The sequence below is a fragment of the Bos taurus genome, chromosome 1 (assembly GCF_002263795.3).
Source record: "Bos taurus isolate L1 Dominette 01449 registration number 42190680 breed Hereford chromosome 1, ARS-UCD2.0, whole genome shotgun sequence".
In the NCBI taxonomy this organism is placed as follows: domain Eukaryota; kingdom Metazoa; phylum Chordata; class Mammalia; order Artiodactyla; family Bovidae; genus Bos; species Bos taurus.
The window spans coordinates 77576554-77603249 of NC_037328.1; the positions used below are offsets into that span (position 1 = coordinate 77576554).

At 37.8% G+C, this 26696-nt stretch overlaps 1 protein-coding gene across 6 annotated transcripts in view; it reads right to left on the reverse strand.

The window, feature by feature from the left end:
* Positions 1-26696, reverse strand: part of TP63 (tumor protein p63) — a 301408-nt gene that overhangs the window by 189031 nt on the left and 85681 nt on the right. For all 6 annotated transcript variants that reach the window (XM_059886572.1, XM_015471963.3, NM_001191337.1 and 3 more), the window contains exons 2-3: positions 4570-4698; positions 3815-3947 (exon numbers count right to left, since the gene is read on the reverse strand). In XM_059886572.1, the coding sequence (XP_059742555.1) occupies positions 3815-3947; positions 4570-4698 (262 nt within the window). The remainder of the gene's footprint in view (positions 1-3814; positions 3948-4569; positions 4699-26696) is intronic.

Consider the following 26696-nt stretch of genomic DNA (forward strand, 5'->3'; position numbering starts at 1 on the left):
AGGACTACCATTATTATCTAGTCTTACCCATGTGGCCTCTTCACATGGATGCCTATGAGGATGTCAGAATTGTCCTAAGTCAAGGGAAAACCCAGGATTCATGCAGAACTATACTTTAATAGCAATGCCTCAGTTTGGAGATAAAACAGAAAGACCACAGAGAGGCAAATGTATGTAATAAGTTCAATCTCACTCTGCTTGCACATTCCTTTCAATACAGTTGTTTCCAAATGATTTATTTTGTTTCCCATACTGGCAAAACTCCATTTCATTGTATTTTCCAGTTTTTCCTAAATCACTTCAATTCTCTGCTCCTTGCAAATGCTTCTATTCTGCTCTTATATCCTGATTTCTTGTTACCTTCAATCTGACACAGTTAATTTCAAGCTCTAAGCTGCTGGTGAGTGATAACAGCACTCTGTTTCACTATTCCTAGTTAGCAGTGGTGTCCTGTGCCTGCCTCCCCAGAAGAAAGAAAGGTATGGAGACTCTCTACTGTATGGCTATCTCTGGCTGAAGAGTGGAGGCTTTCCCACACAGGTAAACCTCAATCTCATAGAAACAGAGGTACTCAAGAAGAAACAGAGGCCAAATTCTACTCAAATGTATTACCATAGAAAAAGAATAAGAAAAGATTGCATCCAATAATGTGGGCAAAATACTGACACTGCTGATGACTATGCATATCATCCTAGAAAAGGGTTTTAACCACTTTTTCTTTTTATTTATTAAATTTAATTAATTTTTAATTATTAATTCTATCAAAACAATGATAATAATTTCTAACTCATGAAGTTCCAGAAAGGATTAAATAAAATATTAGATGTGTTAACCATCATCTGATATTGAAGCCAAGAAAATTTGTAATTCTGACACCTAAGGGGAACATTTAAATCACTTTCAAATGGAATACTCTAAGTTTCAATGAGCACCAGGATAAATGAGCATCAAAAAAATCAATTAAAAAGAATCAACATCAGGCATATAGATTCATAGCCAATGCTCAGGAAAAAAAGTTTGAATATAAATGAATAATCCTCTCAAACTTTTCTTAAATAATAATAACCTAAAAAACAAGGCAGTCCCGTCTTAGCTAAATAAGACACTGGCTACAAGAGCAATTATATCTATGACTTTCCTTGCCTTTCTCTCTTTCCTCCTTACCCTCTTAGAAGATCACTGTATAACTTAGCTGATTCTTCCTTAGATACTCAACTAGGTTTTCTCCAAAGTTTCCTTTAGCTCTTTTGTAAAAGCACCAAAAGTAAAAGTGTTATTTGCTCAATTATGTCTGACTCTTTGTGACCCCATAGACTCCAGCCTGCCAGAACCGTCTGTCCATGGAATTCTCCAGGCAAGAAAACTGGAGTAGGTAGCCATTCCCTTTCCAGGGGATCTCCCCAACCCCGGGATCAAACAAGGGTCTCCTGCATTGCAGGAGGATTCTTTATCGTCTGAGCCATAAGGGAAGCCCCCAAAACACCAAAATAAACTTTAAATGACTCAATCTTTATAACTCAAATGGCAAATCTGAGTACTTTCAAACAGAAGTGGGGAAACAATGGAGGTAAAGGAGCACAACACTTTTTATACTGATCTACTATAATCAAAATGGAAGGAATACAAGAGAAGAACAGGACAGAAAGTTTTGCTGATGTGAATGCTGAAGCAGAGAATGGTTCCCTGATTGCTGGTATTCTAGAACTTTGCTACCCAATACACTACGAACTAGCTGCACGAAACAATTTAAATTTAAATTAACTAAAGTTACAATTAAGTTCCTCGTTTGCACTAGCCATATTTCACACGCCCAAAGGATTCACATGGCTAATGGCTACTGTGTTGAAGAATAGAAATATAGGACATTATAGTCATTGAAAAAAAAATCTTTTGGACAGGGCGATCTTAAAGAGAACATTTTACCTTTTTTAGATAACTTCCCAAGTCTCATTTCTTATGACTTTAAAAATTCCCGAGGGCCTACTATGGGCAAAACATGGCAAAAAAAAAAAAAAACATGCATGACAAAATATGCCACTTGTCCCCTTTAGAGATAGAGAAAGAAATAATATATCATATTAATATTATACAATAAGTCTTATGATTAAAATTATACCTAGACTGCTTCTGTAGAATAATCTCTAATTCAGACTGGTAGAGAACAGTGGTATGGAATCTTTTCCTAAAGAAGGTAAGGCCAGCTTGATGCTGAGGGATGGAGAGGAAATGGCCAGATACGAGGTGGAAAAAATGAGATGTTCTCAAGGAGAAAATGTCTAATAGCAAAGGAGAAACAGCATGGCACATTAAAAACCCATGTGCTTCCGTCTGTGAGAAGATAATAATAACAGGAACTGTAAATGAAAATACTTCGTTCTGCATTTTAAATTAAATAACTTTGACTTGCTTTTATGAGAAACAGAAAATCCTTGCCTGGAGAGAATGTAAGAAGACACAGAGCACCAACCTAGGGAAACCTATCAGCGTAAAAGGTGATATTATTCAATGAATTGGGACTATCCGAATTTCTAAATCACTGTCAAATCAGAATTTATATATTTATAAATATTTATGCTTAATTATCATACATTCCCAAGCTTTGAATTACTTAACCTTCGATTTACCTATCAGTCTCTTTTCACTCGATCAAGGATAACTGAGAACTGAATCCACATTAAGATGGAATGGGCCAATGAAGAAGTGTATTTTTCATTTATCAATTTGGCGACAAAATATCAGTGTATTTGTAAAATTACAATGTTCTATTTTTGGCCATTTCCTCTCTTTTTCCCCCAACCTCCTCTTTTTCCAATATTAAGAAGTACAATCTATATAAAAAAGTACACAGTGAGAATTCCAGTAAAATCTTACATTGAATCAGAAAGGCAAGGGTATACCAAAACACTTTCATCTGTACCATTCCTTCAAATGAAGTTACCTGGTAATCGTCCCCAACTCCAAAAAGGAAAGGCGTGGTACATTATAAGGCGCTCTGTTTAATCACATCAGCAGACACTCTATGACACCCCACCCTCTTTCTCTCTTTTACTTTCTATTTTTCTACAGATTTTTGTTTGCTTTTATACAGGAAAAGTAGCCTGTATAAAAGCCTGTAGCACTTGTGGGATGAATGAATGATTAAAAAAAAGAAAAGAAAACACACCAGTTAGCATGATGGATTGCACAAATACAAGAAAGTCCACCTAAGTACCTCAGTAAAATGTTTTACTATCCTTAACCTGTATACTCCTTAGCTGCCTGGGAGGTGTGTACATGTAAGTTCTTACCATTTCATAACTGAGGCCTAAGGTCATGAGTGACCCAGTGGTGAAGTTAAAAAAAAAAAAAAAAAGAGAGCCTATTTTAGATATTAGCTTCTCTCCTCTTACTCTATTACCAGGTACTTGAATCTGTGTATTTGTGTAGAATTTACTTCATCCTCCTTCATTTAAAAAGGATAATTCTATAAGAAAGGCAGTTTGCCATAGAAGAAAGTGCTTTGGATACAATTCAGGACTTGACTTTGGTTCTGTCTCCATCAGCTGTGAAACACTGGGAGGAGCAATTCAGATAAAGAATGCAAGGAATTACTTCCAATCCTCTTCTCCACACCAAAGGAAACATATACATTATGCAGAATTGAGGCATACTCAGAATCCACAGCTCTTAACTATTTCTCTGCTGACCACAATGACTCTCTTTCCAATGGCTTTGACCATTCAGAGTAACCTGCTTTTTTATGTGCCATGGAAGAGGTATAAGAGAAGTGGATAGCATGGCCCACAGATTTAAAGGGGAAGCCCATGCCACTCACCCACATGGGGTCACCCAGGTCCGAGTCCTGCATGCGAATACAGTCCATGCTAATCTCAATCTTGTTTGTTGCACCATTTTCTGATGGTTCATCCACAAAGTTCAAGTCAATGGGCTGAACTGAACAGATGGGTCTGCCATAAAGGAAAACAAAAGTGTGTTAGGTGTGGAGAGGGACTAACACACACTCATTCAGTTGGTAACAATGAGCTCTTTTTGCTTTAAAATTGGCAAAGCTCATTGGTTGGAGTCAGAAACCCTCAGCATGAAATCTGGCTCAAATACTTACCAGATGTGAAACCTCTGGCATTCCAAATCTAAGCTCCATTTGTAAAGTAAAAATCACTGCCCTCATCAAAGAATCACTAGGTGGAACACAGAATAGAAGGAACGAGTCAGAGATGTATACTAATCGTATGGGTCCCCAATACTCTGATATCGTTTCATCTTTCCCTTAATTTAGTTAAGTGTCCCAGCCTAATCTTAAGGAGATAATAATCCTTTTCCCAGCAAGGTATAATGAACAATAAAATTTAGTGTTTCACTTTCTCAGAGATTATTTACAGTAAAAGTATATGAGAGTCTTTAACCCAAAGGAATGAATTTGAGTATCAGAGAGTCATTGGGGAAGTTATTTTGGGTTAGGTAGGAGATTCATTCTAAAAACATGCCTTCATAAGCAGTACTTCGACTATCCACCACTACCTATTTATAACAGTTCACGTAAAACAGCTTTTTTGCTTATTTGATACTTACTGTTCCAGAAAATCCCAGATGTGCTGGAAAACCTCTGGACTGAGGAATTCACTTGTCTGTGTGCTCTGGGACATAGTGGATCGGTAATAACTTTCTTTCCAAGAGAAATGGGCTGGGGTTTCTACAAACCTTAAAAGGATAAAAATGAAACTAGGGTTACAGTTTCTGTATTAATGAGACAGAATATTAAAATTAAAACATAGTCAATCAAAAAGTGGAGTGAGTAAAGTTTCAAAAACATGCCGGTATACACAGCAAATTTTACGAGTTAAGCAACTGGTATCTCTTTAAGCAGTGGCAAGGATCCCATTTTGCCATTAAAATCAGGCAATCAAGACTTCTATCAAAGGTCTATTTCTTAACTAGAAAAATTACACTCTGCACCTCCACTATCCAAAATCTACATCCTGCAGATTTCAAAAAGAAAATAAACATTCCCTCACTAAGTCTGACAGTGAGTCTAACCTATTATTAAGCCCATTTCACAAATGTCTCAATTGATTATCTGCCCATTCAGCCTCCAGCAAGTAAAAAGAAAAATCAGAAAATAAAAATGAGTTTAGAAATCTTAAATTTTACCCTCAGCATAATTACCCGTCTCATAACTCCATCTTAGAATCAGGCCCAGGGACAATAAATTCAAACTTTTGAATTCAATTTTTTTTTTTTATCACCAGTTACACACTTAATGTATGTGTGGGTGGTTTTTAATTGGAGTGTAGAATTTTATGTCAGACCAAGGGATAAGCAAACATCTGAATATACTACAAATGAATGGTATTTCTATTTGCTTCATTTTCTTATAGGGTCCTCAAGTTTGCTTTTACTTAAAAAAAAAAAGAAAACTTGATTCTTATACATGTGAAGGAAAACATCAGCTTTCTCAGGTGATATAGTCTCCAAATCTGCATTCTATCTGCATATCTCACCTTAAATGTATGTGATTCATTGTGATTATCAGTAGACTAATTTTACTCCAGGATGAATTTAGCTAAGCTCTTAATCATTACTGTTAGTATAATAAAGAGTTAAAGAAATAGTAGGATAGTCAATCATTTTAAATTTGCAAATGAATGCTTTAAGTCTAGTTATATAGTAGAAGATAATAACATTAGTTGATGGTTTTCAAGCTTACAGAGAGGCACATTCATTTACTAAAGTCAGATATACAGAGAACATCTATTATTTGTCAGGAAATTAATGGGCACTGGAAATAAAAGTAAATAAGACTGTTTCACCCACTAAAAGGTCCTGGTAAAGAAGTTAAAACAGGGGGAAAATCTCTAATAAATGTGATACAATGTGCATAACACTGTAAAAGTACAATGATGATATATACATCTCATCTGATAGATCAAGGAAAAAGCCTTAAATGATGAGAAGAAATTAGTCAGGCCAGATAAGGACTAAAGTTACAGAGTGAGCAGTGTGTGACGCTATTAGCCTAGTGTAAAAATTTGGGGCCGAGAATGCCAGGAGATAAAGGTGGAAAGCAACATGTTGTGACATGTTGTTTTAAAAGCTTAAATTCTTCTGGTGAATGTTGAAGAATTTTGTAAGATAGTTTTAAGCAAACTTTATATTTTGAAATAATTATAGTCACATACAGTTATAATAAAAAATAAAGAGCATATCCACGTACCAGTTACCCAATTTCCCCAATGAGGAGTAACATCTTACAAAACTGTCATATAATATCACAACTAGAATATTGACATTGATATGATCTTATTCAGAAATTCTAATATGATTGTACTTTCCTTTGTATCTATGTGTGTGTATTCATTTCTATACAATTTTTTTTTATCACATATGTAGGTTACTGTAGCCATCTCTACAGTATTAAAGGATTTGAAGCATGAGTTTGCCCCAGAATATGTCTTACATTGATAAATCTAAAAGTTGTATAGAGGAAGGATTTATAGCTTATCGGTTTATGGACAAAGTTATTTATGAGGTTGTTGTATAAGTCCAGATAAGACAGCAGGACGATAGAAGTGGGGGTGGAGAAGATGGGGACAATTTTAATAATTAGTGAAAAGATCAAATCACATATTGTTTATATTACTGATGGAAGAATAAGGAATAGTAGAGGCAAAGATGACTTCAAGTTTCCAACCTTATTGAACTCAGTGGTTGATGATTCCATCAACTAAACCAATGAATACAGTCGGAATATCTGGCTTGGAAAGAAAGGAGAGATGATGAGTTCCATCTTAGCATGTTAAGTTTGAGGTACCAATGGGATATATTAAAAGTGTAGCACTCAGTTGAATAAACCTTATGGGAGAGAAACAGGCCAGAAGTTTAGAAACAGAAATCCTCATCATAGGGTGAAAATAATCCATGAGAACAGATGCAATAACATAGGCAGAGCAGGTACAAAGAGTAAGAAAGTTAACCTGATGGAGGTGGAAATAAGAGTGGACTATGAAAGTTTACAACGTTTTTCATGGGCCCATCCAGGAAATCTGTCTATAATTAGAAGAGCATCTGAAAATCCAATATCTTTACATCAACAGAGTACATTCATTTTCTTTATTTCTTTTGGGGAAAGGATCCAGACTTGGTTTATATACTCCCAACTAGTGAGTAGAAAGGAAGTGAAAGTTAATAAATCTAATACTGACTTAGAGTTAAGATTTCACCCACAGGTGACACTTTTGAATATGTTTATGTTCCTTCAAATAAGACAGAAGGAGAAGGAAGTGGAGAAAATAAAAACAATTCCTAAGCAGTGAAAAAAAATGGAGGTAAACAAATGTATGAATTATTTCAAACTCCAAAATGTACATGGACCCACAAGCACATCCCTAATATTCAAACACTTTAACACCATTATTGGTAACCTGACAGCCAGGTGAGTACTAGAAGGTAAACTCAGCAGCACGAAGTAGATTCTCAGTGATGTTCAGTGTGTGACATTTAATATGAAAATTAGTACAAGTTTTTTCTTAAAGATGGCAGAAATGTAGCTATAGTTTCTAAGAGACTGACAGTTAACATAACCTAGATCTTAAATAACAGACAGTATGGGGCTGACTCAAAAAGAAGAAAGGAGCTTAGATGGAAGTTAGACACTGTCACTCCCCTCTGAAACAGAGAGAAAATATATCATTGACTCCATAGTCACTTAGGATTTCTACTTCTTTTACTATTTCTACATGGAAGTTCTGGTTTCTCTCATGCTTAACTCTGATATTCTTTTGTTTCATATTTTCCCTTTAGTTTCTCTTTGATTTCTAAGAAGACCTTCCCTGTATCTCTGATGTTACAGCTAACCAGCTCCATCCTCTTGAAAATGCCCCTCAGTTATGTGAGCTTCAGTTTTCTTGAATGTTACATAAAGATCATCATCTCTACTCTGCTGCCTTTCAAAAGCCTGCCCAGACCTCAGTGCTCTCCAGCCCACAGCGGATTTCCTGGTTGCTTATTTGGAATAAAATTTTTCTTTAAATATTCTTGGCCTCTTGGTGCATCTCGCAAATGCTAGCTTTTTACTTGTGTAACGAATGACAAAGAATTTTAAATAATTGAAGGCTAAGCCTAGATCTCCATCTTTGCAGTTTGATAGTTCCTCGAGGTTAGAGTGGAATGAACACGGGTATTGGAGTGAGACAGACTTGGGTTCAAATCTGTTTTACTGCTGACATTCTATGAAGCCATGGCCATGCTACTTCATATTTTTGTACCATACATTTTTCAGCTATGCTTCCTTCACAGAGTGGTTGAAGGCCTTACTTGAAAGGTTTACCTATAGAAAATGTGTTATATGTTTTTGTTTACACAAGCAATGATTGTATTTACATAATTAATACACTGATTCTATTAGATCAAATACTATATAATTTGTATCCAGGCAATACTTACTAAACTAAGCTACCTAAATAGTGTATTTGAAAGGTTTGTTAAAGTTGCAAAAGTGTCACATAGACGTATTGATAATTGCATTAAACTGGAATCATCCCTCATTTCAATTCAGTTCAAATCTTGCATTCTGTATCTGTATCCTTGGACCAAAGCAACGCCCCTATCACCTCTCATTTTCTTCTAGGTCACCTTTGTCTCAGGCTTGCAATATTAAATTGGGCAGCTTCCTCCCTCAGGCCCTCAAGCATCAAGAGGGCTTTATTTAAAATGATGAGGGTGGGGTGTGGTATAGACTGGTGGTCATCAAACTATTTCATGAAACCCTAGGTGCCTCAGTGTACTCACATATGTAAATAAATGGCCATATCACTAGATGTCCAGAAACATACCTGTCCTTAATACAATGAAGTTTGACTTTTGTCTGTTTTCCATGTATTAGGGCTCTGAGCAAGATTTCATTTGAAAAAAGGATTCTGTTTAAAAAAAAAAAAAATCAATTGTCTAGGTTTAAGGATCTCCAGGGTCTCTCTTCTGCAAACCCAATATTGATTTCCATTTGTGAATAAACATGCAAAACATTTTTGAGAGAAAGGAAGGGAAGTGATCAGCTGGTATCAGAAGAATGAAGTAAGTCTTACCTATCTTCTAATGGTTTGCCTTTGGGTGAAATCTCTGTATTAATTCAGGGCTTGCCTGGTGGCTCAGTGATAAAGAATCTGCTTGCCAATAAATTCAGGAGACATGGGTTCAATCCCTGGGTGTTGATTGGCCTCAGGAGCAGTCCAAATCACAAAATTTCTTTTGTATTTTTAGTTCAGAAACATTCCCCTGCTTTCAGTTTACTCTGAAATAATAATATCATTATTAATTGTCATGCTTAATTTTAAGGATGCTGAAGAGCACCTTGATGTCTTTTAGTAAACTGCCTTTTTATTGAACCCAACAGTGCCCAAGAGCCCTGGAGGAGTAAATTTATTCAAATACTTGAGGTAAACTCACTTCCTGGAAGTCACCCGCATAATCTAAAGCAGGCCCATTAAGAACTTTTTTTTGGAAGGAAATATTTTCTTTTCAACTTCATGTTGAAAAATGACCAGTCTGTTCCTTCTCTTAAAGCCAAACCCATCTTCCAGCTTCACTTTTGACAAACAAAGCTTAAATGGATAAGGGGAAAGAGTGGGAGAGATAATTTAGGAGTTTGGGATTAACATACATACACTACTACCTATAAAATAGATAACCACCAAGGACCTACTCTATAGCATGCCCAGCCCCCAAATTTTCTCATTAGAGTCAGTGTATCTAATGTCAATTCACCAGTTTTTAACTCTGAGGTGATCTTCCCTCTAAGTACTGAATCTTCTAAGACTCGTATTTTGTGCCCTTCTTTCAATCATAGGCATTTTCTGCCTTAATGGTAAGGTTTCTCTGATTTATAGAGAGAAATCTTTTCTTACACTCCCAGTTCCCACTGAACTTTCTTCTTACCTTCATTTCACTTGTCAGAATTCTCTTCTAACCTGCATATGACCATCAGCCTTTCCCAGACAGCATTTTTATCAGGTCACTTTTCCCTGACTCAGAATTTGCAGCCACTCATCTTTGTGCCCTAGACAAAATCTAATCAGCTCTGGCCCATCATTCTCTTTATTCTTTTGAGAAGACCCTCTTTTCTAAAATATTCAGCCAGCTGCATTCTACATCTTGCGTGTTTTCAGCCAAGAATCTTTTCAGATCATGATCTCTTATATTCCACTATCTTCCCACAAGCTTTATTGTTTACATTTACCAACATTCAGTAGAAAACTCAGCTCAGAAGGACTACTGCAATAGACTGAATGTTTGTGTCTATCCCAAAATCCATATGTTGAAACTTATTGGAGGTGAGGTCTTGGGAGGTAATTAGGTAATGATGGTAAAGTCCTCATGAATGGGATTAGTTCCCTCAAAAAGAGGCTCCACAGAGTTCTCTTGCCCCTTTCACTACGTGGTGAAGTTAGCAATTTATGAACAAGGACGTGAGACCTCATCAGACATCGAGCCTGCTGGTGCCTTGATCTTGGACTTACCAGATCCCAGAACTGTGAGAAATAAATTTCTGTTGTTGATAAGCCATTTGGTGGTATTTTGTTATAGCTGCTGGATGGGTTAAGCCAGTGACAATATTTTTTTGTGTGTTTGAGTTCATTTCCTCAATTTGGCACACTTCAAGTACTCTTTCCTTAGTTAATTCTTTTATAATTTACTCATGTTGAAATGGCATTGGCCCAACTAACAAGTAAGGAATTGGAAGTCAAGAACCACGTTATTAATTTCCTGGTTCTTTACAACACAGAGTTGTAGAACAACAATGACAACAAAAAAATTGGAAAGGGCTTTATTTCTCAGCATCTATACTTTCTATAAATGAGGACTCACAGGGGTTTTATTGATAGTCCCATATGAGTATAAAGGTCTAGAAGGACTGTGGGGAAATTGAATCAGAGGAATTTTCTTAATATTGAGGAATGCACTAGATTGAATTTAGACCAATAAATTCAATAAAATCATTCTATAAACTTCTATATATTTTTTTCAATCACTTTATCTGCAACTGTATTATATATTTATTGGTGTATTGACAAGTTATGCAAAGTTACTGGGAGCAACCATTGCTTTGTTTGCTTCTACATCCCCAGAACCTATGACAGCATCTGGAAATGTAGGCTTCCACTGCTTTCTGAAAATATCTCATTCCTATGAAACCTTTCATAAGGTTTCATAAGCAAAGAATATCCTTTCCTTTCTGAAAGTTCTTGTTATGCCACTTCGCCACTACTAAAGAACTATGTTAGTATTGGTTTTCATGAAAGAAATCTAAAAACTTTTTTTTTGCTTTTAAGAAAAAAGCCATAGGGACTTTCCTGGTGGTCCAGTGGCCAAAACTCCATGCTCCCAATGCCAGGGGCCCATGTTCAATCCCTGGTCAGGGAACTAGACCCTGTATGCTGCAACAAAGACCCAGAGTAGACAAATAAACTAACAAACAAAAATATTTTTAAGAAAATAAAAAAGTCATTGCCATACTGATATAGGTATTTTTGTACCCCTCGCCTACCACTTCCTCCAAATTTCTAATATTTCAATGTTGGTTATTGCCTTAGCTCTACTTAAGAGATGTGAGAAAATTATAGTTATGAATGAGTAAGAAACTTCCACATTATAGTCTCCCAAGACAGAAAATTGCATGACTATGTCTTTGTACCCCTACAAGTACCAGAATTCCTGACATAATAATATAGCATTTATAAACATTTAATGAATGAATGAATGGCCTTGGTTCATGCAAACTAGCATAGTTAGTATACAAATACAGATCAGATTGACTCTGAAGTCTTCACTCTTTATGACAAATCACAAAGATTTCTAAAGGAGGGAAGTGGATGTTTTGTAGCAATACAAGAGACAGAAAAAAATTCAAAACCAAGAATGCAAACAAAGAGATGGGTATATCCTCAGAAACGGGTATATCCTCAGAAGCCCCTGAGGACTTTGCTGTAATGATACAACCCAATGAATAAGGTTTTCAGTGGTAACTCTGAGTCATCAAGCATTTTCATGGCACACACTTTCTTGGTTTGGTGGTGGTCTGACTCTTATGACCCCATGGACTGTAGCCTGCCAGGCTCCTCTGTCCATGGGATTCTCCTGGCAAGAATACTGGAGTGGGTTGCCATTTCCTTCTCCAGGGCACCTTCCCAACCCAGGAATCAAACCCAGGTCTCCTGCATTGCAAGCAGATTCTTTATCAACTGAGCTACGAGGGAAGCCCTACTCTTGGTTTAGAAGGACAGCAGAGTGTGTATGCCTTATTTTCAGAAATATCTACATTATGATATAAAAAGGAAAAAATGCTATTTAAACAGTTTATCTAAAAAACTTACCTATGTGGAATGACATATTTTCTAAGGGATCCTTGTTACATAAGTTTTTTTTTTTTTTGCTAAATCATTATGGCCCTTTGTGGTTCCTGTCTGATCAGGATCACATCTTTTGTTAGATTCTAGTTTTTATTTAGTTTCCATTGAGTGGTTGGTTGATTGTTCGAGATAAGAACATTATTTATTTCAGTTTTTAGCTTTTGTGGCTTCACAGTATAGCAGAGTATCTGGTACAAGGGTTGGGTGGGGGCCAAGTCAATACTTATTGAAGTAAGTATTTGGAAAGTTGGAGTAAAAATAGCAGTGCCGATATCTAGAGCAGAAATAACAGTTAATATTTGATTGCGTCTATGGAGAAGGCAATGGCACCCCACTCCAGTACTCTTGCCTGGAAAATCCCATGGATGGAGGAGCCTGGAAGGCCGCAGTCTATGGGGTCGCTGAGGGTGGGACACAACTGAGTGACTTCACTTTCACTTTCGTGCATTGGAGAAGAAAATGGCAACCCACTCCAGTGTTCTTGCCTGGAGAATCCCAGGGAAGGGGAGCCTGGTGGGCTGCCGTCCATTGGGTCGCACAGAGCAGCAGCATGGGCAAGGTACTCTGCAACATACTTGGCATATATTAATCTTCATAATATCATGTAAATACCAATATTACCCCATTTTCCAGAAAAGAAAACCGAAACCTAGTCATGCTTTTCCTCAAGATCACATGGTAACTGGGAAGATGGCAACTAAACAGGTCTTAAGGATTTGACTTCAGAGGCTCTATTCTGTTATTTACAAAGTCAGTCATTTTTGGAAAGTTATTCAGCCTCTCTGAGCCTCAATTTCTATATCTGTCACAGTGAAAAGAGAAGAGTACCTATCTCTTATAGAGAGGGAAAGCCTCGGATCCTGATTTTAGGAGGTTATTCCACTTCCCCAGCAAGGAGCAGTAAGTGTCAAACTTCACTGCTCTACAGGTCTGTATTTGGAAAATACAGAGTCCCTGTCCATACCTCCAAGAAATTCTAGTTCAGATAATCTGGAGTGAGGTCCAGGAACCTACACTTTAACAAAACTGCACATGAAAACACACAGCTTTGCAAATCTCCTGAAATCTATTCTGTTGCAGTAGTTATCAAAAATAGAGCACCTTGAGAAATCTGCATTTTCTCCAAATCTGTATCCTTAAATAGGTATTATCACAGTCTTATTCACTAGGATTTTTTTTTTATCACTCAAGTAAAACAGTATGGTATAATAATTATAATTACTGTTATAGAACACATATCACATGTTAGGCATTGTTCTAAATGTTTTACAGATAGCAACGCTTATAATCTACCCAATTACCCATAATAAAGTGGACTATCATTATCCTCATTTTTAGAGATGAGGGAACTGAGGCACACAGACAACTAGTAAGTTCCCCAAAGATGCACACTTGATAAGAGAGGGCAGCAGGCTCTGCAGGCTGTGCTATTTACCATTACACTGTGAGGACTCTACCAGGACAGAGGTCAGAGCTCCAGCTTACAGGTGATTTTGGGCAAGTTTCTGACCCTCTATGGGATTTACAGTCCTCCTCTGTGAAGTGAGGAGGCTGACACTGATGATCTCTAAGGTCCTCTGGATCCAAAATTACATTATTCATTCTACAGGAGGCTTTTGACCTTGTTATCTGACAGACCAAGGCCTTAGAAATTCTGACTGTAAAACACTCCCACTTCTAGAACTGTCCCATTATTATCTTTACTTTACCTGTCAATTCAAAAAAACTTCCTTCTGAGTAATCTGTCCTTTGCCATTCCTTCTTGCTGAGGAAACCAAATATTTTTCAGCCCAGAGCCTGTAGATCTGTCTTTACCGTTTCCTTCGAAACCCTAAAGCCTTTGCTTAATCAGGCTAGCAGACTGCTTCCACCTGAGTCCCTTCAAACATCATTACCCTCCCCAATAGGCCTCTAGCCTCTTGCTCTTTTTTTCCTCTCCTCTTGAGCAACGGCCCTCTTCTGGCCTAATTCATCCTCAGTAACATCTCTCCAAGTTGTCCACCTTACCTTTCCGCTTGTGTGCTGTTGGCCTATTTGAGGCTGAATCTCTCATCTTCTTTTAGTCTTGTATTTCTCAAACTTGGTTACACAATAGAAGACATGAGATGCTCAAAATATAGATGGATGGGCACTCCTGCAAACCAACTAAATCCAAATTCGGCAGAGTAGAATCTGGCCAGGAGTACTATTTAAAAATTCAAGAGTCCCACAAGAGCTGCTAACGGGAGGCATTGGTTAAGAACCATTGGCGTCTAGCTCCAGGGATTCTACAGTGGGGAAAATAAGCAAATCAGAATCACCTGGGCTGCTGGCTGACCCAGACTCCTAGAGAGGGAAGTCTGGACATGCAAAGCAAACAAGGGGACAGCCTACAGGAGATCTAGAGAAACTCCTTCAAGAAGCAAAGTTCTAGCTGAACCTCTAAAGCAAGATGGTTCACTCCGCTTTCCTGTCATCCATCTTCACAGAATAACCCAAAACTCCTATTGCACCTTGCTCCAAGTTAACATTTCTAATCATAAAGAACAATGCAGAGGAAAAAGCACTCAAGGGTAATATGCATATTCTTTTGTTGCTGTAGACTAACTGGCTGGGTAAGTTTGGGGGAAACCCCTTTTTCTTACAAGTCTTGATTTTCCCCCATATGTAAAGAGGAAGGTTATTGGATTACTAGATAATCACCCAGCTTCCTTCCTATTTTATTATTCTACTGTTTTAAGGCTCCAACCCTATTGTTCCTTGACTATTATACAACCAGGCCCAGTTTTGCTACATTCAGCTGACTTCGATACAGAGCTATTTCTGACCTTGGGGAAGACTGCCCATTGCAAGTCAACGACAGGGCTGCAAAGACTTTGTGCCTCAAATTCCCTCACTATGGAAAGAACCACTGCTGCCCCAACTGCAGTTCAGGCCTCCCCTCCAGAAAAGTTTTCCTTCTTGTGCTCTCTGATAGCATCCCCATCTGATAACAATCTCCTCCTTTGCTTCTGGGCCTCCCAATTCCTATAGGCAGCCTGCCTTCATGAATGTGACTTGGAGAGACCAGCCTTGTCTATGGACAGGCTCTTTCTCTCCTCCTGCAGCTGCCCAGGCCTGCCTAGAAGGTGGTTACAGAGTGGTGGCAGTTTTGCCAGGTGAGCCTTGGATATTTGCTTGCTTTGTCTTAGTGTGAGAGGGCCAAGTCTATGAGGAGGTGCTGCGATGGTGAATATGAAGCAGAGAAGTGGTAGTTGGAGTCTCTCCCTTTCCTCTCCCTGCTTTCTTCCAGTCTTTAATGACGAGGTATACTATATAAAGGAGTTGAAGGGAGAATGGCCTCTGAGGCTGTCTACAGTGATATCCTTTCTGGGTACTGTGTATAAATATGTGTATTTTACAAATAATTGCAATAAACTTAAGCTAATAATGGTAATAAAAATCATACAGGTAATATTTGACTGGATTTAAAAAAAATAAAATCAGGAATGTTGATGGATTTTGACCTGGTTTTTAGTAGCCTAGATTTTCCTTCTTTGCCCTAATTCAGAAGTTCTTACTTCTGAATTTGGGAATGGAAGAAGGAAAAAAAGGAAGAACTAACTAATTTAGCATGGGTAGTTTGATCAATCTGCAAAAATAAAGTGCTCTGAGTCAGAGGAGACAGTGTTAAAAATGAAAACTTTATAATTTGAGCTTGCTGGGGTAGGGGGATTTGGGATAGCAAAAAAGATGAACAAAGTGTAATATGTGAAAATGTGGGAAGAATAAAGAAGAAAGGAACTTGCCATTCAAGGTTATGGATTGTGTCTTCTTTAATATCCTTCTAGAGACAAAGAATAAATGAGAATTTTAAGAAATGAAATGAATAAAAATTCTTTTAAGTTCTACTTGATGACCCTGTGCTTCTTAAATGACATCCCACTTAGAGATCAAATCCAGGCTGGTCATAGACACAAATAAAAGAAATGAAAATTATATTAAAGGCATTTATCTAAATTTCAGGAAAGATTTCAAAAACAGTAAGAAAAGAAGAGGCCATAATTCCATAGAAAAAGACTCTCAAAGGAAATTTTACTTAAGAAAAATGGAAGGGTTTCATCTACAAAAGAGGTCTATAAACTACTATCTACAAATCTACCATTTCCTGTTTCTGTAAATGAAGGTTTTGGAGCAGAGCCCTATTTAGGTGCAATATATGGACAATGTCACACCACTCTGCCAGAGCTGAGAAGTTATGACAGAGGCTGTGGGGCCTGCAAGGCTGCCAATATTTACTATTTGACCTTTTACAGGAAAATTTTGCTGACCCAGACCTACAAAATAAAATTTTAACTGCATAATCCTCAATATTTCAAGTTATAAAGGGGAGATGGGGTAAGTACGTATCAGATAGAATGTTTATAAAAATGATATGAGGACATAACAGGATTTCAGATAAATTAGACTTGAAAGAGCACCCATGAAGCGTGAAGTACGGGCATGTAACCAAAGGAGGACAGGTGAGCCTGATGGGGGCTGTACACACAGATTAGGAAACTGAGGACTCAGAATAAGCCAACTGCCCTCCTCCAGCCCAAAAAAGCTACAGATATGTTTTAAATTAGGTGATAAGCACAAATTAAAAAAAAAAATTATTACCAGGAGGAGTACAGTTTCTCTAGGTACAAGTCCCCTCGCTGCCACCAAACCAATTCAGAAAACTTTTATTTATTTTTTCAATAACCAGTTTTTGAAATATAATTAAATTACAATTTTGTGTTAGTTTCTAGTGTACAACAAAGTGATTCAGCCATATACATATATATATATGTATTATTTTTCTGATTCTTTTCCACTATGGATTATTATAAGACATTTAATTAGTTTTCTGTGCTATACAGTAAGTCCCTATTTATTTTATACATATTAGTGTGTATAAGTTAGTCATCAAAACACTATTTTCTGGACTGGTTTTTCCCTTTTGCACCTACGGGTTTTGCCTTTGCCACTATTTTTTTCTTGCCCATCCTCTTCAATTCTAGCAATTGAGAAATCTTCCTTTTCTCATTCAGTCACATCTATGGCTGAGAGACTGGAGAAAGCAATGGCACCCCACTCCAGTACTCTTGCCTGGAAAATCCCATGGACGGAGGAGCCTTGTAGGCTGCAGTCCATGGGGTCGCAAAAAGTCGGACACGACTGAATGACTTCACTTTCACTTTTCACTTTTATGCATTGGAGAAGGAAATGGCAACCCACTCCAGTGTTCTTGCCTGGAGAATCCCAGGGATGGGGGAGCCTGGTGGGCTGCCGTCTATGGGGTCGCACAGAGTCGGACATGACTGAAGCGACTTAGCAGCAGCAGCATGGCTGAAAGACATCCAAGTTCTTCATAAGGAACATTTAAATAAGAGATATTTGTTTATCTAAATCCTTCCCATATTTCTGTTTATGTTAAATATGCCTCTTTCATAGCTGTCTGCAACAGGTGCTTTTTCCCCCTTTCTGATAAGAAATTCAAGGTAAATTTCAAAAGTATTTCCACATTCAGTCTCACATTCATAGATTCTCTGTCCCCATGGAAAGCCAAATCACTCTTCGTTGGCTGATTTCAAAATGGTATGTTTCTTTAACCATGTGATTATTTTCTCTAGTAGATTTCTAAATAATACAGCAAGGATCTTTTACGCAGCCTGTTTAATGTCATTTATGCGGTATTCTCAGGTTTTTTTTTCCCTGTAAACATTTTGTTCCAAATAAACATAAGATCACTCTTATTCCAGGAGTTTGCGTTTTCTTCAACCATGGCTTTCTGGTCACTGCAAAGTTGTCTCTGGTTATTTCTTCCAGACACTTGGAAATCAATGTTTTTGAAGTCCATTTCTAGATCTGCTTATGACAGCTCCTTGTAGTTTATTCTCTTATAAATTAGCACTTTCTTTTATTCTAACATGCATAACCTACCATCTAATTATCCCCTTGTGTTTTTAATCTGCATTTAACGATTTTTGATTTTAGCTTCCTGGAGCCTGAGGGGAAAAGCAGACATAAAGAGTGTTCTCCTTTTCTACATTAATACATTTTTTAATTTGTTCCCTTGCATATAATGTATTCATTTCTTTCTACTAATTCTATGTCTTCCCTTTCCAAACTTAAGGTGGAGACTGACTTTTGGAAAGAGAAAACTTTCTCTTTGGAAAGGAAAGGACATTCAGTCGTGTCCCACTTTTTGCAATCCCATGGACTGTAACCTGCCCAGCTTCTCTGTCCATGGAATTCTCCAGGCAAAGAGTACTGGGGTGGGTTGCCATTTCCTTCTCCAGATGATCTTCCATATTCAGGGACTTAACACAGGTCTCCTGCATTGCAGGCAGATTCTTTACCAACTGAGCCACTGATTGGAGGCTGGATCTAATTTTAAGTTAACAGGAAAACAAAACAGAAAAAATTACTCTAAAGAAAGGGACTTATCCAGTGCAGAATATTTATCCTCAGACCTAATTCCCAAATTTTATGGAAACAATAAAGACTTTAGGAATTGGACAATCATGATTACTTTTGATTAATGAGATCAACCTCATTTAAACAGTATATTTGTCAGCCTGGCTTCAGATATTCTCTGTGACCTGCAGGCTTGTGAGGTCATGTTGTTAGTGTACTGAGCTTGCTGCTAAGCTGCTAAGTCGCTTCAGTCGTGTCTGACCCTGTGTGACCCCATAGATGGTAGCCCACCAGGCTCCCCCATCCTTGGGATTCTCCAGGCAAGAACACTGGAGTGGGTTGCCATTTCCTTCTCCAATGCATGAAAATGAAAAGTGAAAGTGAAGTCGCTCAGTCATGTCCGACTCTTAGCGACCCCATGGACTGCAGCCCACCAGGCTCCTCCATCCATGGGATTCTCCAGGCTTAGGAAAATTTAAATTCAGCTTATTTGTGTTTAAAAAGCTATAGCTACAGTTATATGAAAGCAGTGTATCTGTTTCCATTTCTTATTTCATCCAAATCCTTTTAGAAGCAGTAAACTGTTATCTCTACTTATGAACTCCACATCTTTGTTTTCAAAAACTTTATTCATTTACTTATTTTTGAAAGTTATTACCTTGGTCACAAGTATTACAATGACACTCTGTCTCAAATGAATACATGATTTGATCCATGTGAAAGATAATACTTAATGCATCTTTGTTATGAGATTATCTATAATTGGCCCACATTATAGTAGGTATTTGTGTATTAGGAAGGTTATTGAATAGTAGTAATAATTATTGAATTTCACAGATGCTGAAATATGGAAGTAGCTTTAGTGCAGAAAACATTATGTGTGTATGTCCACATTTCTTGATTTGGTGCATGTGTACAGTTATATTTCAGAGGTTATTATGATCTATGGTTTAAAATAGAGCTAATGATACTTGGAGATTCTTACAACTCTTTCTGGGAGGAAACAAGTGGAATGGTAGGTAGATGGAGAGAATAAAAATTGCAAAAAAAAAAATAGATTTGTGTCACAATGGGAAAAGAATGTTAATATGATCACTGTTATTTTGGGGGGGTCATTTTCAAAGGTTCACCTGCAAAATTCAAGTTATCATAACATTACTCAGTCTAGTCACAATAAGAGTCATAGATTTCTTGCATCTCCAGTGTTTAATGATATTAAAGTGAAAAAGTTCCTTTTCTTTTTTATTTATTTTTTAATTGAAAGATAATTGCTTTACAGAATTTTGTTGTTTTCTGTCAAACCTCAACATAAATCAGCCATAGGTATTAAAATTCAAAATAATTGAGGAAGGACATAAAATGTTCAAATGATCACATTGTTTCCACAGTGTGTCCAAAGTCCAGTGACTGAGAATTTGAGAAAACTTTTAGGATGTAAACTCATTACAACAAAATGTTCATGGCAGCACTATTTACAATAGACAAGACACGGAAGCAACCTAAATGTCCACTGACAGATGAATGGATAAAGATGTGGTTATACATACAGTGGAATATTACTCAGCCATTAAAAGGATGAAATAATGCCATTTGCAGCAACATGGATGAACCTAGAGATTAATATACTGTGAAGTCAGTCAGACAGACATATTATATTGCTTATATGTGGAATTAAAAAAATAATACAAATGAACTTATACACAAAACAGAACTAGACCTACAGATATAGAAAACAAACTTATGGTTACCAACAGGGAAAAGGATAGGAGGATAAAATAGGAGTTTGGGATTAACCTACACATACTACTATATATAAAATAGTTAACCAACAAGAACCGTCTGTACAGTTCAGGGAACTATGCTCAATGATTTGTAATAACCTATATCTTGTAATAACCTATATTTTGTAATACATATAATAATGTATACCTGAATCACTTTGCTATACATCTGAAACTAACACAACATTGTAAATCAATTATACTTCAATAATAAAATAAAAGTGGCAAAATCTATATTCATGAAAGGGAGCATTATACATAAAAAGGAGCTATCCAATACAATTAAAGATACAGAACCTAAAGTTCCGTAGGTCCATAACAGGAGCCTGGAACACTAGTAGGAACAGGAATTTGGGAATTCTGGTTTTGCCACAATACAGACGGTTGACCTTGAACAAGTTACGTATGCTTCCTAAACTTCAGTTTTCTTATTTGGAGAACAGAGATACAAACACATGATGTGTTAGGTTGCTACAAGAGTAAAGTGTTTAGTACAGTACTTGGAAGGCACTCAATAAAAGGGAGGTAATGGTTATCCCTGTTGTAAACTGTGATCTAAAGTTAAACCCTCATCCCCCTGGGAGTGATGAATCACAGGGGTTATACTGAGGGGTGTGATTCAGTTCCCAGGAGCCTCAGTATTCATAGAGGCACTGAGTTATTTCTCAGACAACTTTATGGTCTCTTGATTTTTTTAACAAAAGAAAAACAAACAAATCAAATTGTTGCATAGAAACTTATACAATAATAAATCTTTACTATTCTGCATTAGGGTTCATTGTGGTTTAGGTGCAGAACCCAAATTCTTCACATGGCTAACTGTTCTAATTTTTAGCACCAGATTTATATGCCATAGTGGCTGGACTGCAAACCACCAGAGAGATGGTGTCAGACTCAGTACTTATGACCTTATTAAGGGTATAAAGTCATTTACCATAAATGGCAGTAGGAAACTGTAACAACTGTCTGCTGACTTACCTAGTAGGTCTTTGTTGATCAAGACATATTCTCCAGAAGAATTAAAGTAACACATTTGTAGGTAGGTCAAATGTATCTTCCCTGAGAACTTCGTCTTTTAGCTGACCAGAACATACCTTACCTGATTTTTTTTTTAGAGTAAAAGCTAACTACAGTGAAAAATAAATGCCATAATTTCAAAACAAATGACATAGTCAAAGTTTACTTCTCATTATACAATGGCACCCCACTCCAGTACTCTTGTCTGGAAAATCCCATGGATGGAGGAGCCTGGTGGGCTACAGTCCATGGGGTCGCTAAGAGTCGGACACGACTGAGCGGCTTCACTTTCACTTTTCACTTTCATGCATTGGAGAAGGAAATGGCAACCCACTCCAGTGTTCTTGCCTGGAGAATCCCAGGGATGGGGGAGCCTGGTGGGCTGCCGTCTCTGGGGTCGCACAGAGTCGGACACGACTGAAGTGACTTAGCAGCAGCAGCAGCAGCATACCATCATAGGAGGATATTTCCTTTGGGGTAACTCTTTCCTACACCTGGGTGCAGCTTTCCTACAACTTCTAGACAGAGATTTTGAATTCTTCCATCTCATCTATGGCTCAAAAATTTTCCTCTGAGCCTAATCTATCCAGCCTGGAAGTGAAGAGAGGAGGAGAGAGGAGATAATGGGAGGGGAGGGAGAGGAGGGGAAGGGAAGGTTAGAGAGCAAGCAAAAGAAGATCCCATTTCCTGGTGGTTCAGTTGGTAAAGAATCTGCAATGCAGGAGACTCCGGTTCAATCTTAACCCCCTGGAGAAGGGAATGGCAACTCACTCCAGTATTTTTGCCTGGAGAATTCCATGGACAGAGGAACCTGGAGGGCTACAGTCCATGGGGCTGCAAAGAGGTGCCCAAGACTGAGTGATTTACGCATTTAACTTTCACTGTAACCTTAGGATGTCTGAAAGTAGCATGCAACACTCCTGCTCATAGTGTATTGGTTAGAACAAAGTCACAAGGTCATATCTAACTTTAAGGAACTGGAACATATATTATGCCTAAATGGAAAATAATAACAGTTTGTTGGACACGGATAAAAAGCTTTTTCTTGGATTTTTTTTTTCAGTTTTGGTTTTTAGATAGTACTCTTAAAAAATGTCTTTTACATAAATAAAGAGGTGTGTGAATATAAGTGTGTGTGTGTGTGTGTGTGTGCGCGTGTGTGTGTGTGTAAAATTGACTCATTAATTCTGAGAAGCATGCTGAAGGAAATCTTGGGCATTTATTTATCCCTTTCTCTCATATTCTCTCCCAAGAAACCAGTGCCCTCTCATTTTTTAAATTACTTTGGAAAGGTTTAAGGATGATCCTCAACCAATGGGAATCTACCAAAGACTGTGATATACACCAAGGAGAGAGAAAGACTTAAAAGAGAGGTCTCCAAGACACAAGTCACTTAAATAGCACTAAATTGTACAGAATTTCTAGGCAGTTGACCATAAACGTATGCCTTATTAAACCACTACCAAAGCAATATTTTTTTCTATACTTATCCTTTGATTGTTGCTATATCTACATTGTTCTCTGGTATATTCTACAGCTTAAACAATGAGCCTACACTATTTTAAGGGACCAGAGCTGAGTTCCTAATCTTTTTGCATGTATCTCTGAAAGCTTTCAGGACAAGCAGAGCACTAGGGTTAGGAGAAAACACTGGGGATATGACCATCCTTCACAAGGGCATGGCAGGGAAAAGATGAGCCCAGAACTTGAAGAGTGAACACTTAAAAGTTTAACAGTGCCTGTTCTACATCCCAACTTATGAAGGATCTATGTTATACATCTCTCTCAGATACACGTGCATAATTCCACTTACATGGTGTCTTTAATGTGCCTATAGGTAACAATGATATATCATTATCATGTGAACTGGAGAGTTGTTTACCCAGATTGCTTTTGGTTTCAGATGTGTCAAGCAAAAATGGGAACTATTAAAAGTATACTTTGTAGAGAATGAAGACTAGGCTTTACCCACTCTTTCCACAGTGGACAAAACGTTTCACTTGATCAAATGTTTCTTAACTAGTGATCTGTAATGTCTTTCAAAAGGCTTAGAGATTAACTTGTACCTATTATATTATTATTGACTTGTTTATTAATATACTAAGCAATTGTATATGCTATAAAAGCATTACTCACAATTATGAAAAGGGGTAAAAATATTTTGAGGTAATATATACATAATATAATTAGCTTAGTTCAGTTCAGTCACTCAATCATGTCCAACTCTTTGTGACCCCATGGACTGCAAAATGCCAGGCTTCCCTATCCATCACCAAACTCCTGGAGCTTGCTCAAATTCACATCCAGTGAGTCGGTGATGCCATCCAACCATCTCGTCCTCTGTCGTCCCCTTCTCTTCCTGCCTTCAATCTTTCCCAGCATCAGGGTCTTTTCAAATGAGCCAGTTCTTTGGAGTTTCAGTTTCAGCATCAGTCCTTCCAATGAATATCCAGGACTGATTTCCTTTAGGATTGACTGGTTGGATCTCCTTGCAGTCCAAGGGACTCTCAAGAGTCTTCTCCAACACCACAGTTCAAAAGCATCGATTCTTCGGCACTCAGCTTTCTTTATAGTCCAACTCTCACATTCATTCATGACTACCGGAAAAACCACAGCTTTGACTAGACGGACCTTTGTCAGCAAAGTAATATCTCTGCTTTTTAATATGCTGTCTATGTTGGTCACAGTTTTTCTTCCAAGGAGCAAGCGTCTTTTAGTTTCATGGTTGCAGTCACCATCTGCAGTGATTTTGGAGACCCCCAAAAATAAAGTCTCTCACTGTTTCCATTGTTTCCCCATCTATTTGCCATGAAGTGATGGGACCACTAGATGCGATGAGCTTCATTTTTTGAATGTTGAGTTTTAAGCCAACTTTTTCACTCTCCTCTTTCACTTTCATCAAGAGGCTCTTTAGTTCTTCTTTGCTTTCTGCCATAAGGGTCGTGTCATCTGCATATCTGAGGTTATTGATATTTCTCCCAGCAGTCTTGATTCCAGCTTGTGCTTCATCAAGCCTGGCATTTCACATGATGTACTCTGAATATAAGTTAAGTAAGCAGGGTGACAATATACAACCTTGACATACTCCTTTCCCAATTTGGAACCAGTCTGTTGTTATATGAGGTATTTAATAATTGTCTCAGCCAATTAGCTCTATACAGGAAATTGTAAATTATCTGTTCAACCTTGTTATTTATAAGATAGTATTTTTTGAAATATATTTATTTGTTTTATTGCAGTATTCAAAGTCTGATCCTTTCAAAAAAGGAAATAAATCAGGAATATGTGAAGTTTGACTCCTGAATCTGCCACTGGGTCAGTTCATTGATGGCACAGCACAGTTAAGACATTCCCTAATGGTTTCATATGAAAGGGACTCACCTCAGGAGATGAGTGATTTATCTAGGCACTCAAGGGGAAAAAGAAAGGAATCAAAAGCTAGTCTTCTGTTCTGCTCAAAACCAGATGTTCATGCACAGATTGTTTACCCAAGCTCTGATCACCAGGCTCTGCCTCACTCGTTAGAACAAGTTAGAAGTCTGTTCATTCAGCAAATACTTACTGAGTGCCTATTACTTACCAGGCAGTGAATTAGGAGAAAATAAATCAAAGAGAAGAGAGAGCCCACAGAAACAGCCTGGGCTGGAGAAAGAGCGGCCATAAAACCCATATTAAGAGCTAGGTTTGTGCATCTCAATATATATCAAACCCTTAAGTCAAATAATCAATAATTCCAATACTGAATACTATCAATACTATTTCCTTATGCTGTGGTGGTTTGGGGAATTCTCAGACAAGCCTAGCTCTTTCTTAGAGCTGTAAGATGCAGCAATAATGCAGCCACTCAACACCCCTGAGTTTATTCATAGACCTGTTTCACTTCACATCTCAGATATCTTCAATGATCAAGTCTGAAGTCCAAACTTAAAGGAATGACTTTGAAGACACTTAATGATCTGACCCTAATCTCAACTCATAATAAAATATGATCCATCAGATCAGATCAGATCAGTCCCTCAGTCGTGTCCGACTCTTTGCGACCCCATGAATTGCAGCATGCCAGGCCTCCCTGTCCATCACCAACTCCCGGAGTTCACTCAGACTCACGTCCATCGAGTCAGTGATGCCATTCAGCCATCTCATCCTCTGTCATCCCCTTCTCCTCTTGCCCCCAATCCCTCCCAGCATCAGAATCTTTTCCAATGAGTCAACTCTTTGCATGAGGTGGCCAAAGTACTGGAGTTTCAGCTTTAGCATCATTCCTTCCAAAGAAATCCCAGGGCTGATCTCCTTCAGAATGGACTGGTTGGATCTCCTTGCAGTCCAAGGGACTCTCAAGAGCCTTCTCCAACACCACAGTTCAAAAGCATCAATTCTTCGCTGCTCAGCCTTCTTCACAGTCCAACTCTCACATCCATACATGACCACAGGAAAAACCATAGCCTTGACTAGATGAACCTTTGTTGGCAAAGTAATGTCTCTGCTTTTCAATATGCTATCTAGGTTGGTCATAACTTTCCTTCCAAGGAGTAAGCGTCTTTTAATTTCATGGCTGCAGTCACCAACTGCAGTGATTTTGGAGCCCAGAAAAATAAAGTCTGACACTGTTTCCACTGTTTCCCCATATATTTCCCAGGAAGTGATGGGACCAGATGCCATGATCTTCATTTTTTGAATGCTGAGCTTTAAGCCAACTTTTTCACTCTCCACTTTCACTTTCATCAAGAGGCTTTTGAGTTCCTCTTCACTTTCTGCCATAAGGGTGGTATCATCTGCTATTTGAGGTTATTGATATTTCTCCCGGCAATCTTGATTCCAGCTTGTGTTTCTTCCAGTCCAGCGTTTCTCATGATGTACTCTACATATAAGTTAAATAAACAGGTTGACAATATACAGCCTTGACGTACTCCTTTTCCTATTTGGAACCAGTCTGTTGTTCCATGTCCAGTTCTAACTGTTGCTTCCTGATCTGCATACAGATTTCTCAAGAGGCAGATCAGGTGGTCTGGTATTCCCATCTCTTTCAGAATTTTCCAGTTTATTGTGATCCACACAGTCAAAGCAAAAATATATTTCATATCCTAGCCTTAATTTTTGA